The sequence below is a fragment of the Drosophila mauritiana genome, chromosome 2L (genome assembly GCF_004382145.1).
Source record: "Drosophila mauritiana strain mau12 chromosome 2L, ASM438214v1, whole genome shotgun sequence".
Classification (NCBI taxonomy): domain Eukaryota; kingdom Metazoa; phylum Arthropoda; class Insecta; order Diptera; family Drosophilidae; genus Drosophila; species Drosophila mauritiana.
In genome coordinates this window covers 14,806,854-14,833,650 of record NC_046667.1, presented here as the reverse complement: position 1 = coordinate 14,833,650, position 26,797 = coordinate 14,806,854, and the positions used below count along the sequence as shown (strand labels likewise).

The 26,797-nt window shown below is 42.0% G+C and overlaps 1 protein-coding gene across 2 annotated transcripts in view; it reads left to right on the top strand.

The window, feature by feature from the left end:
* The window catches only part of LOC117147406 (chaoptin), a 38,061-nt gene extending 11,841 nt beyond the window's left edge, over positions 1-26,220 (top strand). The window contains exons 2-7 of one of the 2 annotated variants that reach the window (XM_033314284.1): positions 9,979-10,256; positions 16,765-16,909; positions 20,475-20,585; positions 20,688-23,964; positions 24,041-24,067; positions 24,351-26,220. In XM_033314284.1, coding sequence (XP_033170175.1) covers positions 9,980-10,256; positions 16,765-16,909; positions 20,475-20,585; positions 20,688-23,964; positions 24,041-24,067; positions 24,351-24,533 — 4,020 coding nt within the window. In that variant the 5' untranslated portion in view covers position 9,979 and the 3' untranslated portion in view covers positions 24,534-26,220. The remainder of the gene's footprint in view (positions 1-9,978; positions 10,257-16,764; positions 16,910-20,474; positions 20,586-20,687; positions 23,965-24,040; positions 24,068-24,350) is intronic. The other variant, XM_033314292.1, reaches the window with a different exon arrangement.
* The last annotated feature ends 577 nt before the right edge of the window (positions 26,221-26,797 follow it).

Sequence of the window (26,797 nt, the reverse complement as noted above, 5' to 3'; positions counted from 1 at the left end):
GCCCCTTGCCGCCGGGGAATGCGTGCGTATGACAGTTGCAATTGTACTTTAGATGTGGGGGGTTTGGGGGGACTTCGGTATGCACGGAGGACGATTGCACAAGTCGTTGCAAACTTTTTGCCAAGCCATGTTAACTGCCAGTCAATACACGAAATGCGAATGATATGGCTTATTTGTGTCCTACGGATGTTGGCCGACCCGACCCTTCATCCCCGCTTCCTGCCAGGCGTATTGAAAAGCCAAAAACCTTATGACTTATTCAGATGATGTTCGGTTTGAGTTGTCTCGCTTTCGTTCTCTCCCCCTCTCCCTCTTACTTTGCTGTCTTCAGCTGCGTTTCGAGTCCTTCTGACTCACGTCATTAATTATACGCCACGTGTCGCAGTCCAGGCAATTAAATTTACGCATTTAATCAGGAAAGCGCCTCTCAACGTGACACACTCACTTGCATGTGGGGATAGGAGCACTAAATAAACCGCATGCTCAATGTGTGTACTTATTCCAAAATAAATAGCATAACCCGCTTGTATAATTTGCCCAGAGAGACATGCCACCAAAGAGATATTTCCTAAATAATATTATAGTTCCTCTCTCCTTGACATTTGCTCATAATGTTCATTTAATGTGTCGGTGAATAATTTCGAATCCTGATAAACATTTATTATTCAAACTTAAGATGTTTGAGGCAACGTTTGTGCACTTGTTTTGGGTCAGCAAGTTATACGTGAAATATTCAGTTAGTTTTTGAATATGTGTATTTATAGAGACATTATTAGTAAATATTATTTCAACATTGAAACCATTCAAATAGAGTTCTCTGCTTTCTCAAGAGGCTAAGACTTTTAGAATTAGATCATCACAGCTTTAAAACTTTTATTCGGTTTATGGTTCTACCAAAGTTTCTCTAAAGGCTTTCACTGATGAGCTTACATTCGTTTCTTCCTGCAACTTTAATGCATTCATTAGGACTATAACGACGCCCATGCCCCATGCCGCATATCATTCGGGGCTTTCTCTGGGGTCACACGCCCCGGGGAGACATTGGCACACATTTCATCGAAGTGTTGGTGGCTGTCCGCCAAATTGGCCAAGAATGAATGAACGATGGGAGACCCATGACCTCCGCCTCAGGAGGACTGTCATTCCACTGGAGCACCTTGTGTGTTTAATGATATTTGCTCGCTTTAAGAACGGCAAAGAAGCGAACTGGTGGTATATGTATCCATGGGGACATGAGGAAAGAGATGTTGTTAATTGGGAATTGGTGGTATGTCAGTGGCAAATTGTATATGGCTTTCCAGTGAATTTTGTATACTTTGACCTTTTGGCCAGGTCCTAAGTGCCGGTCAAGTGGCCGGCGGAATAGGGCGACGATGGCCCATCGTTTAAATATTCCAAATCCCAAGTATTTCGCCTGTGCGTGTGCTCACAATTTCCAATTTAATTATACACCTGACCGAATTTGAATATCCCGCCCGTACCACACACACACATACTTCTGCTCACACACACCATGTAGTTTATGCGTGGCCATTCTCATGGCCTGGACTCGTAAATTTAACGCATTAAGATATTTAAATAATGTTTTCCCCTGCGTTCCCGCTCACTGGGCTATATGTGAAATAATTTTAGGTAATGGCAGCAACGTGATTAGCTTGAATCATGCCACAAATTCATAAATTTCAGCTGGAAAGCCCGAGGTTTTCCTCTTCATTTTGCGACCTCCCATGTTTTTCAGTCATTGTCGCCTTAATTTCCTAATGAAGCCATTCAGTTAGCGAAGTGTCGCCAACCTGATTTCCATATAAATGTATATGGTAAATGGTATACACAATATATAAAAAGTTAGCAAAAGTTGCTGTTGCGGTTGAAGTGGTTGATGCTTCAAGGAGCAATAAAAACCGCAGATAAATTTAGAGCAGACTTGATTTTCCCGGTTCTTTCATTAAGTGTAATTAATTAGGTCCAGTTTGGCTTGTGCAAATGCTCCTTTTGGTAAAATAAAATATAAGAATGGACTTTAAAGAGCGCGAGCAGTAAAATGTAATATAGTTCTAACCAAAGTTTAATTACAAATTCTTGATAATTTAGAAACACATTATGTTGCAAGCTACATCGTTTTTATTTAATCGTTACAATTCTTAAGAAAATGTCTAAGTTGCAGCTTATAAAGAAAGCTTTCACAATTTAAAACCTAAACGGTTTGAGTTGTATTTCCTCTAAAATTTATTTAAATGGATTAAGCCCGTAATTTCAATTCAATTTCAGCAATGCAAAATAGCTCACTTGAGTTAGGCCAACAATATTTCTTCTTTTGCAGTCGGAATGGAACTTTTTTTTCAAAAAAAACGGCCTGACCTCGTTTACATTCACATGAACACATACTTTACTCGGGGCAACATTTTACCTTTCAAATTGTGAATCGAAAATTTAAGGCTCGGCTGGGCCACTAACCCTTTGAGTTGTAGAGATGCGTTTGAGCACTTTTCTGGGTTTGGATTTTCCTTCCAACATCGGCTTGCATTTTCCTTGCCAAATACTTAGGCCCCGACATTGAATGAAATCTGCGTAAGGCATTAATGGCTCGGATACGGGTATTTTGCACTCAGAGGCACTGATTTGAAATGCCACGTGCACACAAGCACACAAATCATACGTCAAAATTAAAATTAATCCGTTTTGTGATATATACAGCAATTGAAATTATGTGCTTAAGGGCTTAAAATCAGCCCAACAAACGGGCAAATAAAAAAGGGCAAAAACCAAAGCAACAAAAAAAGGGATCGCATAAACCAAACACAGCAACCAACCGAAAACAGAAAACAGAAATGTTACAATCCAACAACAATCCCCAAACGCAGCACAAATTGCGTATGTTCTACCCTCACAGTACCCTGCACACACATTTCCTCTTTTTATCCAACAGCCGCCATTATTTGTGTTTTTATTGCTTCGTACATGAAACAAAAAATAAAACGCGTTTGGAGTTTGGGGCAAGGTGGCAGCAAATCGGGGGGCAGAAGAATGGCGGTACGCCCGCCATTTGCAACAACTGTGTGTGTCGGGGGCACTTGAGAGAATGGCATAAAACGCCACTGACACACCGTGACACATGCAGCGGCAGAGCTCCAAAACTCCGAGCTGATCGAGTTTTGAATACCCCTTTTAGGCTTGCAAAAGTTTGTATCGAAAAAACAAAACTCCATTCTAACTCTTGCACATTTGGAGAATTCGGGCTATAAATCAAATTATAAAAGATAACTTGTATAGCAATTGAAACCAGGAGTAGCTATCTCAGTATTTATGTGGCATCATCAATGATTTAGCATCGGATTGAATACGCTTTTTTTATATAGTTTGAGAAAGTGATTTTCGATTGCTCACAACCAGCCTGGCATACCCTGCAAATCGGTTATAAAGGCAAACAATAACAGATTTATTGCATATTTCGCACTGGTAATTGAGATTAAACAGTTGCAAAAATAAGAACGAAAACAGCCGCTTGGCATTTCATAAACCCAGAGGTCGTCCCACACACACACACACCAGCACAGAAAGCGGCTATAAAGGCAGCGCATAAATTTAAAAGCTCGTATACATGTACATATGTATCGTTTTGTCCTTTCCCTTAGTCAATCCTTTTTGGCGCCCCCAATATTTGTGCTGCTCGCCTCCATCCTTCTCTTCTGGATTGTAATTCATTTTAATAATTGTCAAGTGCCGCACTTTATTTATGACAAACTTTTAATAATTTAATTGCTGGCCCAGCAATGTCCTCATTGCCGCTGCAATTGCTGGATTTGCCGCTGCGTTCGCATTTAATTGATAAATGCGTTGGGGCCGAAACGGGGGGCGTGCCACCGAATGGCGGGGCGGCAAGGAGCAGGCAATCGAGCGGGTTGCCAGCTGTAATTATAGATGATTTGAATAATTCAATGCCCATGCCCGCCCGTCCGTCGCGTTTTGTTTACGCAATTAATTGTGCGGCTGTGTGCCCCGAGAATAATAACAACAGCCTGGAACAGTGGCCCAAAACAGGGAATTAAGCCGTGGTGGAGAGACTCTTGGAGGAAATTCTCATTAATCCCCAAGATACTTAGCTAACGTTGTTTGTTGTATAACAGCGGCAGATTCAGCAGTAAAGTCACAAACTTAAATTTACTTGTGCAATATATGGGTAGAGTTGTCAGAGTTATTACTCATTCAGAAACCATTCTACTCAGTATATTGTGACTTAATTGTAGGCTTCTAGTTGCGAGTCACGCAAATTAAGAAGTTTTAATAATTACTACCCTTTAACTTGCTAAACAAACCCTTATATTCCTTTACTTTTTACTTCGGACTCAGAAAGTAAATGTTCATATTTGGTAAGTCTTTGATTTATGACTTTGAAATTAGGTGAAACTCATGATATTTATATGAAACACCATTGAGCTTAGATTTATTTCAAAGTTAACTTTCTGTTAAATGGAAAGATATAACTTCAGTTTTGAACTGTTTTCTGAAATCTCTCATAGTTCCCAGCTTTGTTCCTATTTTGGTATAAAATGTTATGACTTTTGTCAGCCTAATCCACTGTGCACATGCGATGGGGTTGCTTGGTCATCACTCGTTTGTCGCCCTGTACTTTCGGTTTCCATTGTGCACTGTCATTTGCTTGATAAGCATGGAATACATATATCCAAAAGCGTTGCCGCACATCAGTGCCGAGACCACGCCCACCGCACAACATGACACGCCCGAGGCCTCGAATCCCGCCCCTCGTACTGACCAACACCTGGCGAACGTCCTTGGATAGTTTGGCGCTCGTCGTTCATAAGCAATTCATGTGTTTTCCGTAAACACTTCAATTTAATTTTAGTGCCGCGGGCGCGAAATTGCTCTTAAATTATTTAGGCAAAGAGTTATTAGACCAGCAATCCTCCTTTCGCGAATGCGGCTCTATGTAAATATATCTCCCCGTAGATGAGAGTCCTCCGCATCCGGTTTCAAGTTCAGGTGCGTCGCTGATTGCCGGAGGGATTGGAATTAACGAAGGTGTCAGCACACGGTGCAAAATTGTCTAGTTTTTTTCGTAACCCCTCGTTTCCAACACCGTCTGGGCACATAATTGCGGCAAGTCGAAGATAAATTACCCGAACTCAAAACTTTGACCTAAGCGCCGTTTCCGTGAGTAAGATTAATGATGCGGCAATTGCCAAACAGCTCCGACCAACGTGAAATGGCCAGCAGTAGCAACTATCACAGCAACAGACACTCGACAACTTTATGGGATTTGAATCAAGGGTTGTGCTCTGGGTGGTACGTGGGTCGGAATGGGGTGGAATGGGCTGGGGGCAACATAATAATTCCGATGTCCGTTGGTGTTGGCGGGTCTGGGCGCCACATGTGGCACCCCCGCATGCCGCACTTAGGTGCGAATGGGTGCATATTTATGGATACAGATACTGGGATACTCAGCAGAAAAGATACATTTATTGCTATGCCATAAACTTTGAGTAATAAATTTTATTTTTATTGTTCTGACTGACTCTGCTTGACTGACTGACTAGCTGGATGGCTGGTTTTTTGGTTAGCTCCCGAGTACCGGGAAATCACCTTGTTAAGGGTAAAGTGTGAGGGTCGCTCTGCCAAATTGGCATATTTATGACCGAAAGCAGTTTTACGAAAGGCGCTGCCAAAATAGCAAAAGCGATAAACGACACTTGAATGAACTGACTAAACTGTGTATGTGAATGTGGATGTGCATCTCATTTGGTGTGTCTGTGTTGGAGTGTGATTTATATGGCCAAGGAATCGTTGGCGAGTCAAACCAGTGCGGTGCTAAGTTTCTTTTTAAAACGCCTCGCAAGATGAATGTATCTTAAAGTTTGCGCCGTTCTGCTAATGGTTTCATAAAACCCACCACTGCATATGTGCAGCTCCAATGCCAAAGATGGATCGTTTTGCATCTGTCAAGGTGTGAGATATGGCCAAGAACTGGCCTTAGACTTGTGCCAGAAAATCCGGGCCAGTTGAATGGATGGCTATGTAGTGGAAAATTGGAAGGGAATATGTGGTTAAAATGTAAAGTGTGGAATTGAGCAATATACCCAAAAATGTGTGCATTTACGTTCTCAAAATAGGAATAAATCAGTATTTGAAATGGTAAAAGTGAGCCTCATAATTACTTGTTTAATAAGTTCCTTTCAAAGAGCATATCCTTTATTACGCCTTAGATTAAATACCAAACATTTTAGTACAATGATGATACACCCTGCTAGGGTATAATAACTTATCCCTTTTACTAAGGTACTCTTGTCGAAAGACCCGGCAAAAGTTTGCCGTATTCTTAATTGACTTGACGCCAATTAAGTGTAATGTATCTTGAGGATATAATATATAAGGATCCCACTTACTACGTATACATACAAAAGGGCACACCTACTGGCACGTAATCGCGCGCTCAAGAACCTTTTTCATGTTTGGCTGCGTTAAATATACGCTCACAGTTTGTTAAGTTCATTTAAAGTTTTGATCCCCGTCTGAGCGACGGCTTTAAAATCTGGTTTTCTTCATTTTTTTGGGCGAAAAAGCTTTGGGCTTGTATAACAGCAACGGCAGCTGGAGTTGGAGCAGAAGTAGGAGCTGGAGCAGGAGCAGCTTATGGGGATGAGTTTAAAACCGACATGCTCACATATGCATGCCCTGTGTGCGGGGAGGCAACTTACATATGTTATTATCGCACAAACTCGCAAATTCTCGACTGAGATACGGCGAGGCGAAAAGGGGCGGCGAAACTGCGAGGCAACGACTCCCAAATGTATGCTACGTTTTGCTCCCATTTCATGCTGCGCTGCGTCGCAGCCCGCGTCGACGTTGGCGTCGTCGTCGGCGTCAACTAGCAGGACATCATCCCCAACGGACGCTCATCATATTTATCCTGGTCCTTGTCCAGGACTTTCTTGCTACCGCCGCCTCTGCTTCTGCGTCGGCTTCTGCTGCTGTTTGTTTTGCAGCTCGTTGACATTTCATGTCACTGTGTCACCGGCATAAAAAATTAAAAGTATAAAAATGATGCAGACTCTGCGAGCCACTCCCACTTAAACTCCCGCCCGCACTCTCCTTTGGCCAAATCGCTGGCATTATATGCGTAATAAAAACTTGCGGTCTGCCCCGCCTGGCTGCCTGCCTCTTGTTGACCTTTTCGTGGCATTCGTCCTTCTCCTCAAAGGAAGATGATGGCGGCAAAGGATTCCTCAGTAATGGGAGTGTTTGTGGGGATTGACACTTTATTGTATAGTTTGCTCTTTGGCCGGATCTTAAAGAGGGAAAAAGGGTATCGCATATTTTATGGAAATAAGCGAGAACGAAGTGAAATAGGGATTGAATCGAAGATAACTCATGTTGGTTTTTAATATATGGTATATTAAATTATTAATGGTAGTATATCCATAACTATAATTTTGTAGTATAACTTTATAACTTAATTATATTTTTAATAATCGAATAGAAAGGATCTTCCTATTTTTAAAGAGTATTTTACTACTTCGTGCTACTTTTCATTCATTCATTTATTCTGTTCGCTTGTTTTAAAAGTTTGGTCCGACAAGGTTGAGGGTCACATGGAAGCAGCGCCCGCATCTGCAGGGTCCAACTTGTGGGGCGGAGGGGTCCTGTGTGCGTGACAGACGTTCTCTGGCCAACATCATGACCCACCGCCCATCCGCCCACCAGCCCACAGACCCACTACACCTCTGAACCCCACTTGTTCCTGGCCCAAAGCGTTGCCTGTTTGCTGCTTGTCTGTCAGCCAACAAGTTAGTCATTTTCTGTATCAAAAAAAATAAAACGCAAATAAAAAACTTTTACGACATATTTATCTTTTTCGTTTTTATTCTGCCGCCCGTCGTCCAACATCCTGACTTCTTCGACTTTGTCCCATTCTGATGTATCGCAAGTATGTGTGTGTGTTTGTGTGTGGGCAAGGTGCATAAAGGTTGATACTACTTATATATACGCACTCAACTGTGTGATGTATCATTTGTTTTACATGGTCCAAGCGATGGGAAAAGACTTCGATTTGTCACCATCAGCGTAATGAAAAACAATCAGCAAAAGTGCCGGGCGGAAAGCTGAAGCTTTTCTGATTGGTTTTTTCCCTGTCGGTCGGAATTTAATGTTTTGTGCATATGGCAAATGACAGTCGGAAGATTAGGTAAACAGTTGGCGATTCGACCGACAAGATTAGATTTATTAAATTAGAATATATTTATTTAATTGAAACCGAAGATGGATGGGCTGAAGTTATATATACAAATTGCATATTTAGGTGATTGATTCCTAAATATTTTCAAATCAAGAGAACTTTCTTATTTCGGAATGCAAAGCAATTTCAGTATATTGCAAGGCATCTGCAACATTGTGGCTAGTTTTCGTTTTCAGTAATAGTATAATAAAAGCTCCTTATTTTCGGAGGGTTTTTTACTTGCAAGCCAATCTTAGAGCTAAGCCGTATAATTTGTGCTATCCGGACCTCTCACTTCAATTTTTCTTGGCCATATTTCATCGTGTATAAAATATATTTGACTTTTCCGAAGCTTTGAGCTGACTGGAAATAACTTACAGACTTATGCGGATGGGAGCGGGATTGAGTGCCAGTCTGCACAGGGTTTTTCTTTTTGGCTCCTAGTTTTATGGCTGGTCGTAATGTGCGCAGGTACCCACACACATTGGCCCACTCAAGGTAAACCGTCGGGAGTCTTAAAGCTCAACAATCGTGCTAATGGCCCGTACTCGTCCTTGTCGCCGGCGTCTGGTATGGCAAGGTTCCATGGTTCCATGGTTTCATGGCGGAGCCGAAAGTTTTTATTTGTTATTATATACTTTGGCGTGTCAAATAAACATCACACATCTAGCGTACATGAAACATGTTTTATATGCGACTTCTCTGCGGCTGTTGAGGCCTCTACGTGTTGTGGTTGCGCACTTTCTTTTGACTTCCATACAAGCTGAGAGAAATGTGTAATGAGAAAGTTATTGAGATTTCATTATAAAATGTAACATTTTTTTTTATGCATAATGCATTTTTAAGCATAGTTCTGGTATTCTGGCTGCGAAGGTACGTCTGATGACTTAATTTTTCTTGATCACTATCGATAATTATAACATTTTCCGCCCAGTGCATATTTTCTTTTAAGGCTAGGCATTTCCATGTGTATGAAAGATTGCATGGCGTCGGATGAGAGGGAGTTCGGCTGGCAAAAGAGGACTGTGTCACACGACTGCGGCTCATTTGCATGAGTTGTCGCAGGCTTTTAGTCGAAAACTTCCTCCGTTGTCGTTTGGCGTGTTGGACGCGGAATGAGGGGAAGGGTGTTCGCTTAAGCCAAAATATCAACATTGGTTCAAAAGTATTACGAAAACAATTAAATCAAGTTAATTGTTTTTACGCGCCGAGCCTGCGAGCAGAATTCTGGGAAGCTTAGGTTTCACTCGACTGTAGAAAGTGCTGTGCGGGATACAAAAATGTTGTAAATACAATTAAAACTTGGGTGATGTAGATACTACATGACAAAAAGTATACTTTCTGCTTGAAAATCAATTAATTTTCTTTAGAAGTGCTGCAATAAATTTGTAGCTCATTTTACTTTTCTTTTTTTTCATATAAAGCAACTAATTACCTTGTAGCGGAATTTAAATCAAAAATATTTTTATTAATGTTTTTTTTTGTGCCACGGTGCGTAGTCAACGCGTGTTGACTAACGTTAATTTTATGCCATTTCATTTGCTTTCGCTTTTCAAACGTGTGATTTATGCAAAGCAGCAACGAATAAACAAATGCCCCCGGCAAAGGTGTCTCCACACAGTGGATTTATGTGAGCCAACGTGCTGAAATGAGACGGGCGAATAAAGGAAAAGTGGGGACCACTGGATTATAAGATGCTATCTATAGATCGCAGATTTCTAAAGAGCCAACCTCTTTCGTTTCCCTTTCAGGATGCATCTGTATCTGGTGCTGATCTCGTGCCTGGTGAGCTCCTCGCACTGCTGGCAGTTCGACGGCGGAGGTGGCCACCGGAGGCCAAGGAATACCGGCCGGGGACCAGCGTCCTCGTCCGGAGGCAGGGGATCCGCCGCCCTGCTGGGCTCACAGCAGCAGGACATTCTCTACGCCTGTCCACTCAACTCCATGTGCCAGTGCGCCGGTCTGCCCAACGAGACGAGCACCCTGATTGAGATTAATTGCAACGAGGTGGCCCTGTACAAGTTTCCAGGTAAGCGACCCCGCCATATCCTGCGATCCGTTCGATATCCTGTCCTCCGGCCCCGTGTATCGCCTGTCAATGTGTCCTTCCAAGCTTGTCACGGTTTATTTATGTGGCAAATATTTTCATTGCCAGTTGGTCATAAATTGCCATGGCCGCATCCCTGGACAAGGACTCGTCGGCCGGCTTCTTACTTCTCCCATTACCCATTTCCCATTTCACATTTTCCATTTCCCATTTCCTGTTGCCCTGACCAACACCAAGTGCCTTTGGGGTCTTTGTGCTCCTGTCGCCTGTAGCTGGAAAAATGTAATTTTTTAATGAAGCCTCAAACAGCTTTGTCGCGGCCCACAAATAAAACGAAATCTTACATTTAAGTTTGCCAATTAGTTGTAAAAATAAAGTTTCCTTTCATTTTATTTTATTTTCTTCTCCCCTCTTTGTCTTTCCCGCTTTTCTTTCTCCCCTTGTGCGCCGCTGTTGCTTTCGACAAAGTTTTATAACGATTGCTGTGGCAAATTCCACGCAAATTTCGGTAGTTTTTATACCTGGCACTTAATATGTAGAGGGGTAGATTGTTTTATAGCGTGTAATATGCACTCTTGTCGGTAACATAAGAGGGGAAAGTTGGATTTATTTATTATTACCGGTGGATACAACAATCAATGTGGCTTAAAGTTTAAAGCTAATTAGCGAAACCATTGTTAGTTGAATGTAGTCTGTGCAGCTCCTGGTTTCCGCGTAACCTTCTGACCCACAACAATGGATTCAATTTCATTAAAAAGTTTATAGCACTCGCGAAATTCCTACAGTAGGTATTTTATAGTCGGAAGATCCAACGAAGGCTCTTGCTCCCCTTTTAAGTAATGAATGAATGGCAAGTTTCCATAGCTCCATTGTCATTTTCCATTTCCATTCCAAGCGCAAAATGTTTCTCATTGCGGTGGCTTCTTTTCTCCTCGCTTTGTATGTATGTGTTTTGAGTCTTGTGTTGGAAATATTACCATTCTGCAATCCGCTTCCTCTTCGTTAACAACTGTGACACGCCCACAGAGTCGCCTTTTTGCCCAAAAGTTGCCGCATAAGTTGCAAAAAAAAAAAGGAAATAAAAGAAACAAAATAATAAACAAAGTTGTTGACTGGCAAAACACACAAAAATTGGCCAGACATTGGCAGCACCGGGAATAGGGAAGACAGGAAGAGTGGAATACTATTGAAAAGTTTGTCTCCTGCTCGGTGGTTTCCCCGGAGGATCCGGGATACGGGAGCTGGCGAAATGGCTACTCCGCATTGGCAATTTATCCTTCGTTTCTTATGCAAAACTTTCCAATTGCATCTGCATTGGCTTTTGCTTTAATGAAAAACTTTAAAATATTACAACTAATCGAATTAAAAGTAATGACACGTCAGCAATTTATGTATCCTTTTTACTTCCATTTCACAGGGAAATAAAGTCTGTTCTTGCTGCATTTAGCATTGCACTTCAAGCAGATGTCTCAATTCTAGGTCTATCTATATGAATTTTATTCCACACATACATATATAGATAAAGGACATCGTTGATGGGGATGTTAGCGACAACGATTGCATTCAAGCAGCAGAAGAAATGTTGCAGCTGGGAAACTTTTGGCAATTAGCAATTCTAATGCAAGCGGACACACACAGCGACGCAGAGGGATGCGGGAAAGGGGCAGAGAAAACACTTTGGTTGACAGCCTGGCTAATTGCGTGCCACGCCCCCTGCTCCCGCTTTCTCCAGCTAGCGCCAGCTTGCTCCCCTCATCGAACCGACTTCCTGCCTGGCATGTCACCATGTGGTTGTCGAGCAGTCCGAAAAAATAGCCAAAACTATGCACCCAGAAATTTTAAAAGGATAAAAATGGGGCTTGGGTTTGGGGGCAGAGGATTTGACAACTGTAACTGGGGACACAAGTTGGAAATTCATTTAATATCTCAAAATTTCCAGTGCGTCGCTACCGCACACAGAATATGCAGCAGTGGCAGTTTTGTTCCTGCTCCGAATATTTCCGTAATTTAATGTTGAATTTCTATTGTCTATTGGGAACGTAACACAAAAAAAAAAAACATGGAAAATTGTGGATCTCCAATTTAGATTTATTTTTAATGTTTCATTTTCGGGCTCTCTCCTGCTGGTCACTTTCACGCTTGGCCAGAGGCCGTTTTGCTAGATAGCAGCATCCTTGGTTCGATTTGGCCGCAATTTTCATGCCGAAAACTATTTGCGACCGACCGAAAAACGAAAATGAAAGACGACAGTTTGCCCACATGCCGCACGTTTCGTCGGCCCGATTCTTTCTCTCTATTTTGTGGTGCAGGACACCAACTATATGGATATAAATGGTAGTTTCGCCAGAACGAGAACATCGCACCCACACCCGGTTCCTGTCTTTAGTTGCCTTCCTGAATGCCGGGCCAAAACAATAACTTTTCAGCTGACGTAATCTTCATCAACACACGGACGCACAGGCTCTAAGGCATCGGTTTTGAATGTCGTTGGGTAGCAGCAGATTGTTACCGAGTTTCGGGCAGCTTTAGTTGGGTTATAGAACACAAATTGCCGAAATGATGGAGTTGAAATTAAGGTCTACACAATTCTCGGCCTGATTTTATTGTGCCACCTTACTTGGCCTCTGAAATGTTTGCATAAGTTACAGTAACAAGTGCACACATTTGTCTTGCATTTTGTTAGAAAAACTTAGTCATGTTGGCTAAATTATTTAAAAAAAATAAGTAGAAAATACTCTGTCTCATAATGTTATATATTCTAAAGTCTAACTTAAATAATTCCACTACTACTTGAACTATTTTTAAACTGACTAGCGTACATACTTTGATTTTAGTTTAGTGTTGAAACAAGTCAAAGAAATTTCGTTGGTCTTGGTTTAGTTAATATTGCATGGATGGTGCTACCAGTGCCCCTTTACCGCCCACCAACACTTGGTTGTTTGTGCTTCATTGTGTTTTTTCATATACTCGGTGGGGCAAGTTGAATAAACACTTGGCAAGTGACGCAAAACGAGACGAGAACGTCGGACGTGGACGAGCATACAAACGGCTGGGAGGATGGGAAGTTCGGGAGTGGTCTTCGCTGGTCTGCCTGGAAGCTAAAGTAAATAAATAAATATGCTTGGCATTTTGTCAGAGAATTGACTTGCGGCCATAAAGCAGCACAAGCCAACAACGTACGATGGACGCCAGAGGAAGGAGTCTCCCATCCAGGTTCCGTATATGCACATATCACCATGCCCACCATCCAGTTCGCAGCTCCCATTCCATCAGTTTGTTTCCCGAGTTCATTTCAGTTGGTGGACCCTCAGGCACGGGGCCAGAAGTTTATTAACGCCATATGTGTTGTTGCCGTTGTTGTGCTGGTTTGTCCACTCATGACAAAACACTGGCAATGGCTTAGATATGCACACGCCTCCGCACACACTTGCGTACTTTCTTCATGTACATATATACATTCGTATGTAGCTGGTATGTATTGTGGACATATATGTATGGTTGGTTGGCCCTGCATGAGCAATGCGCCGTGCTTTGGCCACGTGTTTGCTGCTTGGTCAAGGGAGGCGCACGCGTGTCAACAGGGCGTATGATTAATATTGTATTAATATGCGATATGTAATTAAGATGTAAGCTACTCTGTGCTTATATTACTTCGTGTGGCGCATGTATGTCCCGACTCGTAATGCAAACTATATATGCATGCATTGGCATTGGAATAATCAGCAATCTAAACGTATCGTCGATATGATCAACATATGAGTTTATGCGTACAAAGCTAACAATTTAGTTTGGTCAACACTCAAAACTACGGGCTGGATTATATATTAGAACTAAAATGTTATTTCAAGATTAAATTCAATCTCTAACATTTTCTCTAAGCTTTAAATCTTATTTTATTCATATCTATGTCTTATAGCATTATTTTTATAAAAGAATACACTTATTCCGAATCCACTAAGAAGCTTTATATACTCATTTCACTCATATTTCTAGGTTTTAAAAGCTAAATTTAATTCAATCACTAGAAAGACATCAGAAAGAAATTTCTTCTAACGAGCTTCCATAAATTGGAAATGATCAGTCTACGTCTGTGGCAAAATGCTCCTGGCCCCCTTTGAATGTCTTCAATTTTTGTATGACTCAGTTCAAGCCCGAGGGAAACATCAAAGCCGCAATTAAATTACGATTCGTTGAGCATGTGTTAATTAAACAGGAGCAGCGGGGGCGGACGAAAGTCCTTGGAGTGCACTGGACGAGGGGACGCGGCTCTCAAAGGAACTGGTCACCCAAGGCGACTTTCGCATGGAATTGGAGCTCCTCACAATCACACACACACACATGCTAGTGGGTGGAGGGGAATGGGGGCAGAAAGTGCGGGGTAACCATGTGTTTCAGCCTGATTATGGCAACGGCGGCTGCTGCTGCTTGCGACCAAAGGGAATTTCCATGTCATGCTTGTCAACTTAAATTATGGCCTGACCTTACCTTAAGCATTCGGCGGCTTGGTGGGTGGTGGTGGGCCGGTGTTATAAATGACACCACCCACCGGCAGCCGCCCATAATCGACCACCCACCCCCACTACCTCAACCCGTTCGCCGACATGGTAAATATTTTTCGGTCGAGTGGCGTGGTCGTTTTTTCCCGCTCTCTTCGACTTTGTCTGTTTTGCTCCTCTAGAATTGCCACAAAACTGGAAGAGAAACTGACGTGCAACATGAAAATGCACTTTTCGCTTTTAATTGAAAAATTTCCTCTTTTTCGGTTCGCTGTTTTTGGGATTTTTAGACCGAAAGACCAAAGCGGAGGCGTATCTATTTTTGTTCAACCATTATTCCACCGCATTTGCTATGCACGTATTCCTGTGTCAGTATCTGAACTAAATCACTGACATCACGGCCGCGTTAAAGTCAAAGCGAAATTCGCGACTAATCCTAGATTTTCAGAGATTGACTCAACCATCCGCGTTTTGGCCAAACAAAAAAATGGATCAAACTTGACTGCAGAGCGAAATAATTAAACATCAATTTGATGAGTTCGGACTGAGAAAAAATTGCGAACATCAAAGCATTTAGACATAGAGAAAAAATACCGCATAAAACGAAAACTGACCAACAATTGATTGTTCCTTATAAATATTCAATGCGCCAGAGAGTGCAAAAATCAATCGCTCTATGTTTGCCAATTTTCTTTATTTTTTGTTATTGTGCGCCACGGAATATTTAATAAGTGAAAACGCACTGATTCCCGAGGAAACGTTGTTGAGGTTTGACTGGCAGGGAATTAAGCTCGAAAAAATATGCAAAATGCATGAAATCGTTCAGGGAAAAACTTTTAAAAATTGTAAATCACTGAATTGTTTTTTCTTAATACAAAAAATGGTATCCCTTCCATTCAGTTGGTTTTTTAAGATAATTAAATCAGTCTTGACGTATTGAAGTTTCATTGAGGTTAAAGTAAACCTGACACGCTGCTACTTTTTAATTTTTTTGTTCCAAAACTCCTGTTTCAAAAATATACTTTTTAAATGTGCTTTATTTTTTGGTGGAGCTTAAGTCGGGATCCTAATCGATTTAGCTATTGGCCCATACAAAATTTAAAAAAAGAAATCGACCAATCGAGTACGTTGCGATTCATTGTTATACGCGGCCAAGATGTCACTGTCCTGTCTTTTGCATAGCCATAAAATGAAATTTGTTGTCATTTTTTTTTTTTTTTTTTGGTCGCTGGTGAGTCGCTTTCTTTTCTGCAGGCAGTGCCCGGATCCTGTGCCTCTGGCTCGACCGGAAAACGAGCACAGAATCGAAAGCGTGGCTTCATCGCCGGCGGGGAATTGGTTTGGACTACGGGCCATGGACGATGTGCCATGGACTTGGTCCTCTCTGGTCCACCGGTTTGGTGGGTCCATTGTCTGATGGCACGCTGATGACCCATTTGCCTTAACGCGCCGGCGATCAAAACTGCCAAAACAAAAGCCATCATCGTTAGACGTGGAGCAACATCTATGTATCGGTTGGCATAGGGAATTGGCGAGGGCCCGGGCATATTCCCTCGTTTATGGTAAACGCTTCCAATGCCGTTTAAAATCAATTTGAATGATGCACTGATAGCCGCCATCGCTGCGACGTCTCTCACTCTGCCAAGGCACTGGGATGGGATGCTCTGAGAACATCCAATATTAAAGCAATTTCCAAGCAACACACGGTGAAATACTTATATACTATATAAAGTGGTGAAGAAAAATAAAGTAGCTAGGGTTATTTAAATATTTAAATGATTCTGGTTTTTTCAATGTATTTTTTAATTCCAAAATATATTGTTTGGGATGACTTCTTGGTATTCAGCTATGAGTTTTAAGCCATTTTACGAATAACATCATGATTTGAATTCTTCAGTGTATACATATGTATAGATTTCTGTTTCCTATAAAACTTCCACTTTTGCTCTGTTATATCTCTGATCAATATATATTTTTTTCCTGTTCCTCCGCAGAGTTCATGCACAGCAGTGTGCGCTACATCGAAATGTCCAACACACATCTGCAAAGTGTCGACGATGAGACCTTCCAGGGACTGCGTCTCAAGACACTAAAGCTAATCGACAACGAACTGCAGGATATATCCGAGCGGAGTTTCAGGTGAGTGCTTTCCACTGGAAAAGTGGCGATTCACGCTGGCAGGTGGGATGTTATCCTGGTGGGTGGCCCAAACCCAAACCTGCAGCACCTGCCAGGAAAGGGAAATGATGACAGGACAGTTGGCCGGCCTATTTACATGACCCCTTTTCCACCTGGCCGCGTGAGAGTGTGTGCATGCGTGTGTGTCTGCCGGTGAAGAGTGCTTTGTATATTTTTACAACATAAACCTGCAAGTTGTAAAAAAGGCGTAAAATTAAGTTTAACAAAGCGAGGACGGGCGGTGGCGTCGCGTTTTCAGCGGGGCACTCAGGCTGAAAATGCAAGCGGGAAATGCAAACTCACACACGCAGCGTAAAAAGCAGAAAAAAAATGAAAAACTTTCAAGCGCTATTTGTTTGAGTGTAAATAATCACAAAAAGAGCAAAAGGAGAGCAAGATGAGAATAGGAAAGGGTTCATTTTAAGCGCAAAACCGAATAAATATATGCTCTAGGTGGAACCATTTTCTACACCAATTTGACATAACATACATAATCCTGTGGCTATGCATAACAAAGCTAATAAATTCATAGTTATAAAACCATTTTGGTCTTATTGGCTTACCAATTTATAGAACCCCGTCAAAGTGTAAACGGCCAAATAGAGAAAAAGTTAACATACGTAAGGAGAAATGTGCTTGTTGTGCTGACTGTAGTACAGTGAACACAGGCTCGTATTTCGTCAGCGTTTTCTGATTCAGTTCGCATTACACATCACACATTTGACTGGGGCTGCAACTTTCAGTGCAACTCCCACTTTTGGCCACGTTATTTTGTGTGTGTAGAATGGGAATGGGAGAAATCATGGGGAAGAGTCGACCGCATTTGCCAGCCTTTTTGGTTTTCTTTTTTTTCTCTCTGCTCTTCATCTTATACGCTTTTTGTTGCCATGAAATGAAACGCGAAAATTTTTTAACGAGCACAAAGGATAACCAGAGTTGGGGTCACGCCCCTTAACCGCAGGCGTACCGCCCGCCCACCCGCACACACATTAAGCTGCTAAAGTTAAATGGAAGACACAGTTACACACTCCGATGGCATTAAGAATTTAAATCAAACTAATTAATGCTCATAAGGCTGGCAAATGTGGTTAAGGTCCACCTTCACTCCTCACATCGGCTGTCTTCTTTTTCCGTATTCCTCATATCTACCTTATACCCCTTGAAATGCTCTGCATAATAAACTCCCGCCGCAACGTCTATTAGTAGAAAAGTTGTCTGGGGCTAAATTAAATATATCAGCTTAAAATATATGTAAGGTAGCCGAAAGGACAATTTTAATTACTCATTAAAGAGTTCTCATCAAGGCTAAGTTGACAGTATTTAAAAATGCTTTAAAATCCTCATCTATTATAGTATTTAGCCTTACTTTTTACCAACAAATATTTTATTAAATGCTCTTGCTTGCAAATTCGCCATATAAACATTATAGCTATTTTACTTAACTTTAAAAATGCTAATGGAAACATACACAAACCGTGCTCACCGCACCTTGTATTTACTTTTGCTGACCTTAAACCAACCATGTTCCCGGAGTTACTCGCTCTTGACCGCAGGTGTGGTCCGTAAAGGTTTCATTCGCAGCTACCTATATACGTAGACTGAATTCCAATTATATACACATGTGCATCTGGGTACCCTTATTACCCACAGGGGAACACTCACGAGAAGACTTGATTCCCATTTTCTGTTGCGGACTATGATGCCATATGTAAAAGTTCCCATCAATATTTCAACACTTATGTATTTCAAAAATTGCTAATTAATAATTTACAGTGCTACATTGCTAAATTAAGCACACGCACATAGCACTAAAGTTGTGAGGGTCTGCATATGGATTGGCTTGTTGTGTGTTACGTGTTTGTTGCGTGTTCAGTTGCAAAGTGCCGATAAATGCGCACTTCTCCGGTATTCCATAGTACATGTACATAGTACATATGTACATACAAGAGTGACATGCTAGTCGGGGTATTTCAATATAATTAGAACGAAAGAAAAGTTAGCAAAGCAGAAAATAATATGCAACGCACACAATATTTTTTAATAAGTAGATATATTGTTTTTAATTAATGGAGCGTCGGGATGACCACAAAATATATTATAATTTAACAACTTCAACCACATTAACATTGCTAATAATAAATTTTCGAAATATATAATATATGTATAGTCATTGCTATACGTTTCTATGCCCCGCATCTGTAAAAAAAAACTAGTTTTGAAAAAAGTGAACAAGAATTTGTCTTTAAAATGCTTTCTAAATATAGCTTATGGTTAGTACTTTACGCCTAAATCGTTACCAATAGTTATTTAGGAGTCTTTTGGTGATAAAAACGCTCGCACGCGCCGAATCACGCACACACGCAAAGACACAATATAAACCAAGATAACATCAAGAACTACCGGCAAATGGCAAAAGAAAGCCGGAAAACAAAGGGAAGGCCAGAAAAGCGAGTGGCGCAAAGTGGTTTAAAGGGAGCCGCAAAAATTTGGTTTTGCGTTTGATTCCTCGTCGCATAAACAACAAGACCGGGAAAACAACAACGCCAAGAACTACAAAAGGATGCCGCTGCGCTTGTTTTTGTTGTTGCCGCTAAGGAGGAGGCTGGAACTTGTTTGGAAAACCTCGTGGTTTTCATAATTGAGGTCGCTGTTTCCCCGAACTCTGTTTGGTTTTCTCTCTGCAGTACCTTGCTGTGAAATCGAGGGTGGACCTTAGTAGAAACTATTTCTAATAAAAATATCAGTACTATACTATATTTATTAAAATTTCAATTCCTTATCACCTTACACAAGTAATAACAATTTAAACACAATTTCTATTTGCATACGAAAGTGTGTCACCACTGCGTATGAGTTATGTCAAATATTAATCATACGCCAGGTTAGGCAATAAAAGCATCATGTTAGTCTTAGTGCAAAATAAGGAATAAATTAACGAATACAAGAGCTGTAATAAATAATTTTATTAAAAATGCATATGCGTTATAAAATGCATTGCTAACTTGCATGCGTTAAAAAAAGCTGGAACGATATTTTAACCACTGCTTTTTAGAAGCAGCTTTTAGAATCATAAAAACTTGAAGTTCCTATGTGGTCCACTCCAACGCACATATGTGTGTGCGCTTGGTGAGCTTGCGGTGCGTGTGTATAACTATTAATGGGGCCTAGAGAGGAAGTGAAGTGGAGACCACGGGGTGGCAGCTGGGGTCGCCTGGGTCGCCGTTGCTACGCGTTAATTAAGTTTAAATATTTGTTTTCCGACTTGTGTGTAGGATATGTCAAAAGGCAGGCAGCACGTCAATTTATATGAGCCATGGGATGGGGAATCACATGTTGATGGGGGATGTAGCAGACCCAAGCGGAAACTGTTGATAGTTGTGAACAAAAGTTAGTGAAAGTTTTGGCCATTATATATTTTTGATAACAGCCCCCCCTGCAGTTCGTGTGGAATGATTTGGAAAATATTTATGCAGATAGGCGTGGCGCCTCGTTCGTCCTCGTTTTTATCGTACTTCTCCCTTTGCAGCACGATGACACACTCGCTCATGACTTTGGATATATCTGGCAACAAGATGCAGCACTTGCCACTGGATGCACTGCAGCGACTGCATTCCCTCTCGCGACTGGTGGCACAACGGTAAGCCCAACTACTATTTTACCATAATTAGACTCACTATGAGACTTATTATAGAAGTCAGATTATCTTAGCTTCATAAAAATACATTTGATTCCTCTTCAGCAACCACATAACCACCTTGGATGGAAATTGGGATGCCCAGCATGATACCCTTCGATCTCTACATTTATCCGACAACGATATTACCGAAGTGGCGCCGGGAGGTGGATCGATAGAAGTAGTTTCCCAAAACGACAACAGTTCTCAGCCTTCCAGTTTGGCCGCTGTGCAGACCAGACTGGAAACGAGTAATTCAATTTACCCACCATCTCCGAGCTCAGGAGATCGAGTGACAGGGGGTCGTCCCTTCGAACAGTTGCAAAAACTACTTTGGCTGGATTTGTCCAACAATCGGATCTACCATGTGGCTGGAAACTACCTGCCGCGTTCCCTGGTGACCATGGACCTGTCCAGTAATCTACTTACAGTTTTCCCCCAGCAACTCTTCGAGCAACTGCCGGAGTTGCGAATCGTAAGTTTAAGGGATAACCTTATACGGAGTGTTCAGTGGAAAGAACTTCAAGTGAGGCCGCTGCGAATGCACCTGGAACGACTGGATCTCGGCCAGAACTGCATTGAAAACCTGGAGTCCGACTATTTTCAGCAAAACTATTCCGATGTTCATCTGAGAGCTTTAAATTTAGAACAGAACTTTGTCACCCAGCTGCCGGAGGCGGTGTTCAAGGCCACGGGCATAGCCCACCTAGTATTGGCCTTCAATGCGATCAGTCGAGTGCATCCTTCGGCCTTTGAGGGTCTAACCGAGACCCTGGAGTATCTAGACCTGGAAAGGAACCGACTCACCACGGTGCCCGTGGCCTTATCCTCACTGCATCACCTGAAGTACCTCTACCTGACCTCCAATCAGATAAGTCAGTTGAACAATCTTCCCTCGTTCACGGAAAACCTACGAGTTCTTAGTCTGAGTGGCAATAACTTCACCATGATCCCTGTTCTCGGCCTGAAAAACTACACACAGCTTTCCTACTTGAACATGGGCTACAACTCTATCACGGACATCCCCGAAGGAATTTTTGCCGTGGATTCCTGGGGCAGCAATCTGCAGACAATACTGCTGCGTAACAATAAGATAACCCATCTTCATTTAGGATCCTTCGCGGGACTGGAGCAAATTCAGGAGATTAGTTTGAGCTTCAACGATATAACCATTCATCATCCTCTGGTTTTCGAGAATGTTTCGAGAACCCTCAAGATTTTGGAGCTCTCGTTCGCCGTCTTTCCGGCCAGAAGCCTGGAGAGCCTGGATACGCTAGACGCCCTCTTGCCCCTTTCCCAGCTCATTTGGCTGGGTCTGGACAACAATAATTTGAAGCAAGTCTCAAATGAATCCTTCGCACAGATGAGGGAATTGAGCTACATCAATCTGAGCTTTAACCAGCTAAAGACACTGCCCCGCGGACTCTTTCAGTCTGATGCTCATAGTCATTTGGTGGAAATTGACTTGTCGTACAATGGCTTGGAGCGACTCGAAGCGCAAACGTTTCATAGCCTCGGGGATTTGCAGACACTCAATTTGCAATCGAACCGCCTGAGGACCATAGCTCGGCATGCTTTTCACAATTTGGAGTTCCTACGCTACTTGGATTTGTCTTATAATCGCCTGGTCAACATCTCCCACGGCGCCTTTACCGTGCTACCCAATCTGGCTGCCCTGGATCTGATGCATAATCAGCTGTGTTCGCTATCCTTAAAATCCTTTCTTTATGTTTCAAACACCACCACTCCATTACGACTCAATGTGAGTCACAATCACATAGCCACTTTTTATGATGAGCTGAGCAGCTACATGTATATTTACCAGCTGGACATAAGTCACAACCATGTGACTAAGTCGGATAGCTTTACGAGCCTGGCGAACACGCTGCGATTCCTAAACTTGGCCCACAACCAGCTGGGATCGCTTCAGAGCCATGCCTTCGGTGACCTGGAGTTTCTGGAGATCCTTAATGTGGCTCACAATAATCTCACCTCGCTGAGGCGGCGCAGCTTCCAGGGCTTGAATAGCTTGCAGGAACTGGATCTTAGCCACAACCAGTTGGATCAGCTGCAGGTGGAGCAGTTCTCGAACCTAAGGAAACTGCGAATCCTGCGCATCAACTCGAATCGGTTAAGGGCCCTGCCGCGAGAAGTGTTCATGAACACGCGACTGGAGTTTCTGGATATAGCCGATAATCAGTTGAGCGTTTGGCCAGTTCCGGCATTTACGGACATCGGATTCACTCTTCGATCCATCCAAATGTCCCACAACAATCTAGAGTACTTGGATGCCTCGATGTTCATCAACTCACAGTTCCTGTACGACATCAGTTTGGCCCGCAACCGCATCACCATTCTGCCGGACAACACGTTCAGTTTTCTGAATAATCTGACCAACCTGGACCTATCACAGAACCCCCTGGTGACGACCAACCTGCGGGAGGTGTTTGTCCACACGCCGCGCCTGAGGAAGCTGAGCCTCCACCACATGGGACTGTATGTCCTGCCGCCGCTGAAGCTTCCCCTACTCTCCTACCTTGATGTGAGTGGCAACTATCTGCAAGAGCTGTCGCCACTGGGTTCACTGCGCCACCTGCGTCACGTCAATGTCTCGCACAACAAGCTCACGAATGCGAGTTGTGCGGCGGAGCACCTGCCACCATCGGTTCGTGTATTGGATCTGGCCCACAATCCGCTGCGCAGGATAACGCTGCACGATCTCGCCAGTTTGCGGCACCTGGCCGAACTGAATATCCTGGACGTGAAGGTAACCAATCCGCAGGCATTTTCCAAGCTGCGTTCTCTGAGGAAGCTACATGCCAGTTCGCATGCCAATCTGGGTGAGATTGTGGCCAGGATACCGGGTCTGCAGCAGCTGAGGGTGCACTGCCTGGAGCCAAATATTGGCCAACAGCTTTTCGCCAAACTGGCGAATAACACGAAAATCCGACTCCTCGAGCTATATGGCAGCAATGTCCAGACCATTGCTCCCGATGTCTTTACCGGACTATCGCGAAGTCAACGGCTGCAGGTGAAGATCTCGCACACACGCATCTCCGACCTCCCGCCGGGTATTTTTTATGCCCTGCGAGAGGTGCCGCACCTGTCCATTGACATCTCGCACAATCGTATCAACGCCCTGGCCGCCGACAGCTTTTACCCCAACAAGAGCTACTGGGATGCCGTGGGAACTCGGAGCATCATGGGTGGACTCATCACCTCGCACAATCCACTGGAATGTGAGTGCGGACTGGTGTGGTTCGGTCACTGGCTGCGCCGATGGCTGAGGGAGTCAGCCCAGATAAAGGTCATCCAGAAGGATGACCTCAAGCGCATGGTCCAGGTGAGTCACTTGACCTAACTCTTTGCTGTTCTTCCTTCTATTTAACCTTGTGTAAATCTTGATTTTTAACCAAAAGTTACCCCTATCGATTGCCGATATGCGCGTAAGCTTTTATATTATTTTAAACCTTTTTTTTTATGATATTAATGCAAAGCGCAAAAAGGTTATACATAAAAGTATGTGGCTTCAGAAAATTCACTAAATGATAAAGTGTTTTGCTTCATAAAAATACATTTTGTAATAATTGCATTATGTGCTTAATGTAAACATGGTTTCTTATTCATTCAAATTATGAGGCTAATAAGGCAATGCACTGATATCCATTATTTATTCCATTTGAACTTGTTTTGAATATGGGCTAATGAGGTTATATTCCATTTTCGTAGAGAGCCCGTGCCAACACCTGCCACGATCCAACATCGGGTCGACACCTGCCCATCCTGGAGATCTTTCCCGAGGATCTGCTCTGCCAGGCGAGTGCGTTGAGCAGTTCTGGCCAGCGAATATTCCTGTTATCCTTCGCGATGGCCCTGCTGATACCCATTGTGATGACCACCATGACCCTCTGATGTTGGCTTTAGTTGCCGGCGAAGTAGGTTACTCACAGATCGGATCGGATTCCGAACTGACTCCGATGCTGTGGCTGAAATGCTGAAGATACTCAACTGATCATTGCCTGTATGATATGTACATATATAAATATATATAAAATGAAGAACTTAAACTAATCGGTAGGTACGAATTTTTGGGATATAGCTAATTGTGAGAGCCAGCCCCTCAACAATAAAGATACAATTAAATGAAAGACAAGCAAATCGGTTTATGTCCACTCGTAAATGATAAGTTTTATATACATACGAACAAAGTATATTTATAAGTAGTGGAACAAGTCATGTGCTGGGCCCTTTTTTTTAGATCTTACCATTTCTTCCGATTCCTGACTATGACTTTTGTTAAAAAAATATACTAGGCTCGTCACCAAAACTTATTTCCTCCGCTCGTAAACTTCCAGCAGAATGATAAACTATTTGTTATCTCAAATCGAACTTATTCATCTAAATATGGCTTCTTTACTATCCTAATTTCCACTTTTGACGCCCAATACATGACTTTGTGTCTTGGCCAACATTAATGGTAATTAATGCAATTGATTACTTACACAGAACCATACACACACCAGCGAACATATGATGATTCCTAACACACTCACACACTTAGAGTATAGTTAATAAACAGTTTTTCATCTCCATAGAACAACATAGAAACATAAGTTGTTAATAATAGTTATATAACTATTTTTAAAACGAATTTGCAAAACCAAACTAATAATACAAAATCTAGTTTTATTTGCCTATAATTTACAATTTAGACAAGGCCAATAAGTACATTTAATATAAATACAAATACACACTTAGATAAATCGAGATATATAAAACGATATATACTAATAATATGAAAATTATTGGATAGCAATTATTAATTGTTTTTTAAGCAAGAGTAGCGGACATTGCACATCTAACAGCAAAACTAGAAAACGGTTTGCAAACTTTACGGGCAGTCAAATTTTAACAACACACACGCAGACATATATAAGTACATATCAGTTTGGCAAAAAAATAATAATAATGGTAAAATAATGAAAAGCATAATCATGTCACACACAGACATACACAACTCCAAGCAATTTAACTGAGAGGAATAAATTACGAAATAAAAACGTTCCCTTGTTTTTTTGCGTTCATTACTCACCATTTCAATGAATTGCATTTTTTCTACGTTTTTATATTATTTCGGTTACAACAATGACAATCGTGATACTAATTGTAGTTGTTTACACGACGATGATGCAAAATGCACAAGTAAAATAATAATAATGATATTGGTAAATAAAGTATTGAATGAGACAAAGTGGACAAATGAATTATGGCAAAACAAACAAACGAAAAAGCTGCTGGTATTCCATTTTTTTTTTCACCTAACCATTCAGTTTTTCAGTTTTCTACCAAACAACCGATGTCCCCAAATGAAAAAAAAAGAAACCGAATGGAATTTTTATCAAATAATATTGTACATACAGCAAACGGAATGGAATGTTCATTATGTTTATTCAAGCCAGCGTTTATTTCCAATTATTTTTCAATTTAATACGCAGCGGCTAAAAAATACGAAATTTAAATAAAAGAAGAAGTTAAAGTAGCAAATGAAAAACTGATAATGAATATCGATACAGAAAATTGAATATGAAATAAACATAAAAATGCTAGAAATATTAACCCTTTGTGTTTGTCAGTGATGGGAATTGTGTTCAGTTTCGATTTGATCACGGTATTTTCATTCTTTTTGTTTTGTTTTTTTTTTCTGTTTCAACCCCTATCAGCTGCGGACCCCAGAGATTAGCCTCCAATGAGGAGCCGTGCTCCAACTGCGGGTATGGCTGCCCTGCAGCTGTTGACCCTTTTACACATTTTAGTGTGAAACTTGACTCACGGCAAAATAAGTTGCGGCAAATTATGTGCGGGAGACGCGGTTGCCCCAGGTGGCTCGACTCTCCTTGTAGCGCTTTCCCCTACTGTCTTCCATAAAAACAGCACGTGAAGCGGGGAAACGAGCAGCTGAAAAGAGCAGCAAGGACCCGGTGGCAGCAGAAGAAGAAGAAGAAGCAGGGCCGGAAGAGGAACCCCTGGTCAGGCCATAATTGGATTATCGGCGCTCAAAAGTGTTTCAATAAGTGCATTCCATTGCAACCAGATCTTGTTTGCCACCCTCGACGAAATGATGTTCTGCACGGCATGTTATGCAATTTATGAATACTCTTTTAGCTGAAAAACGGATT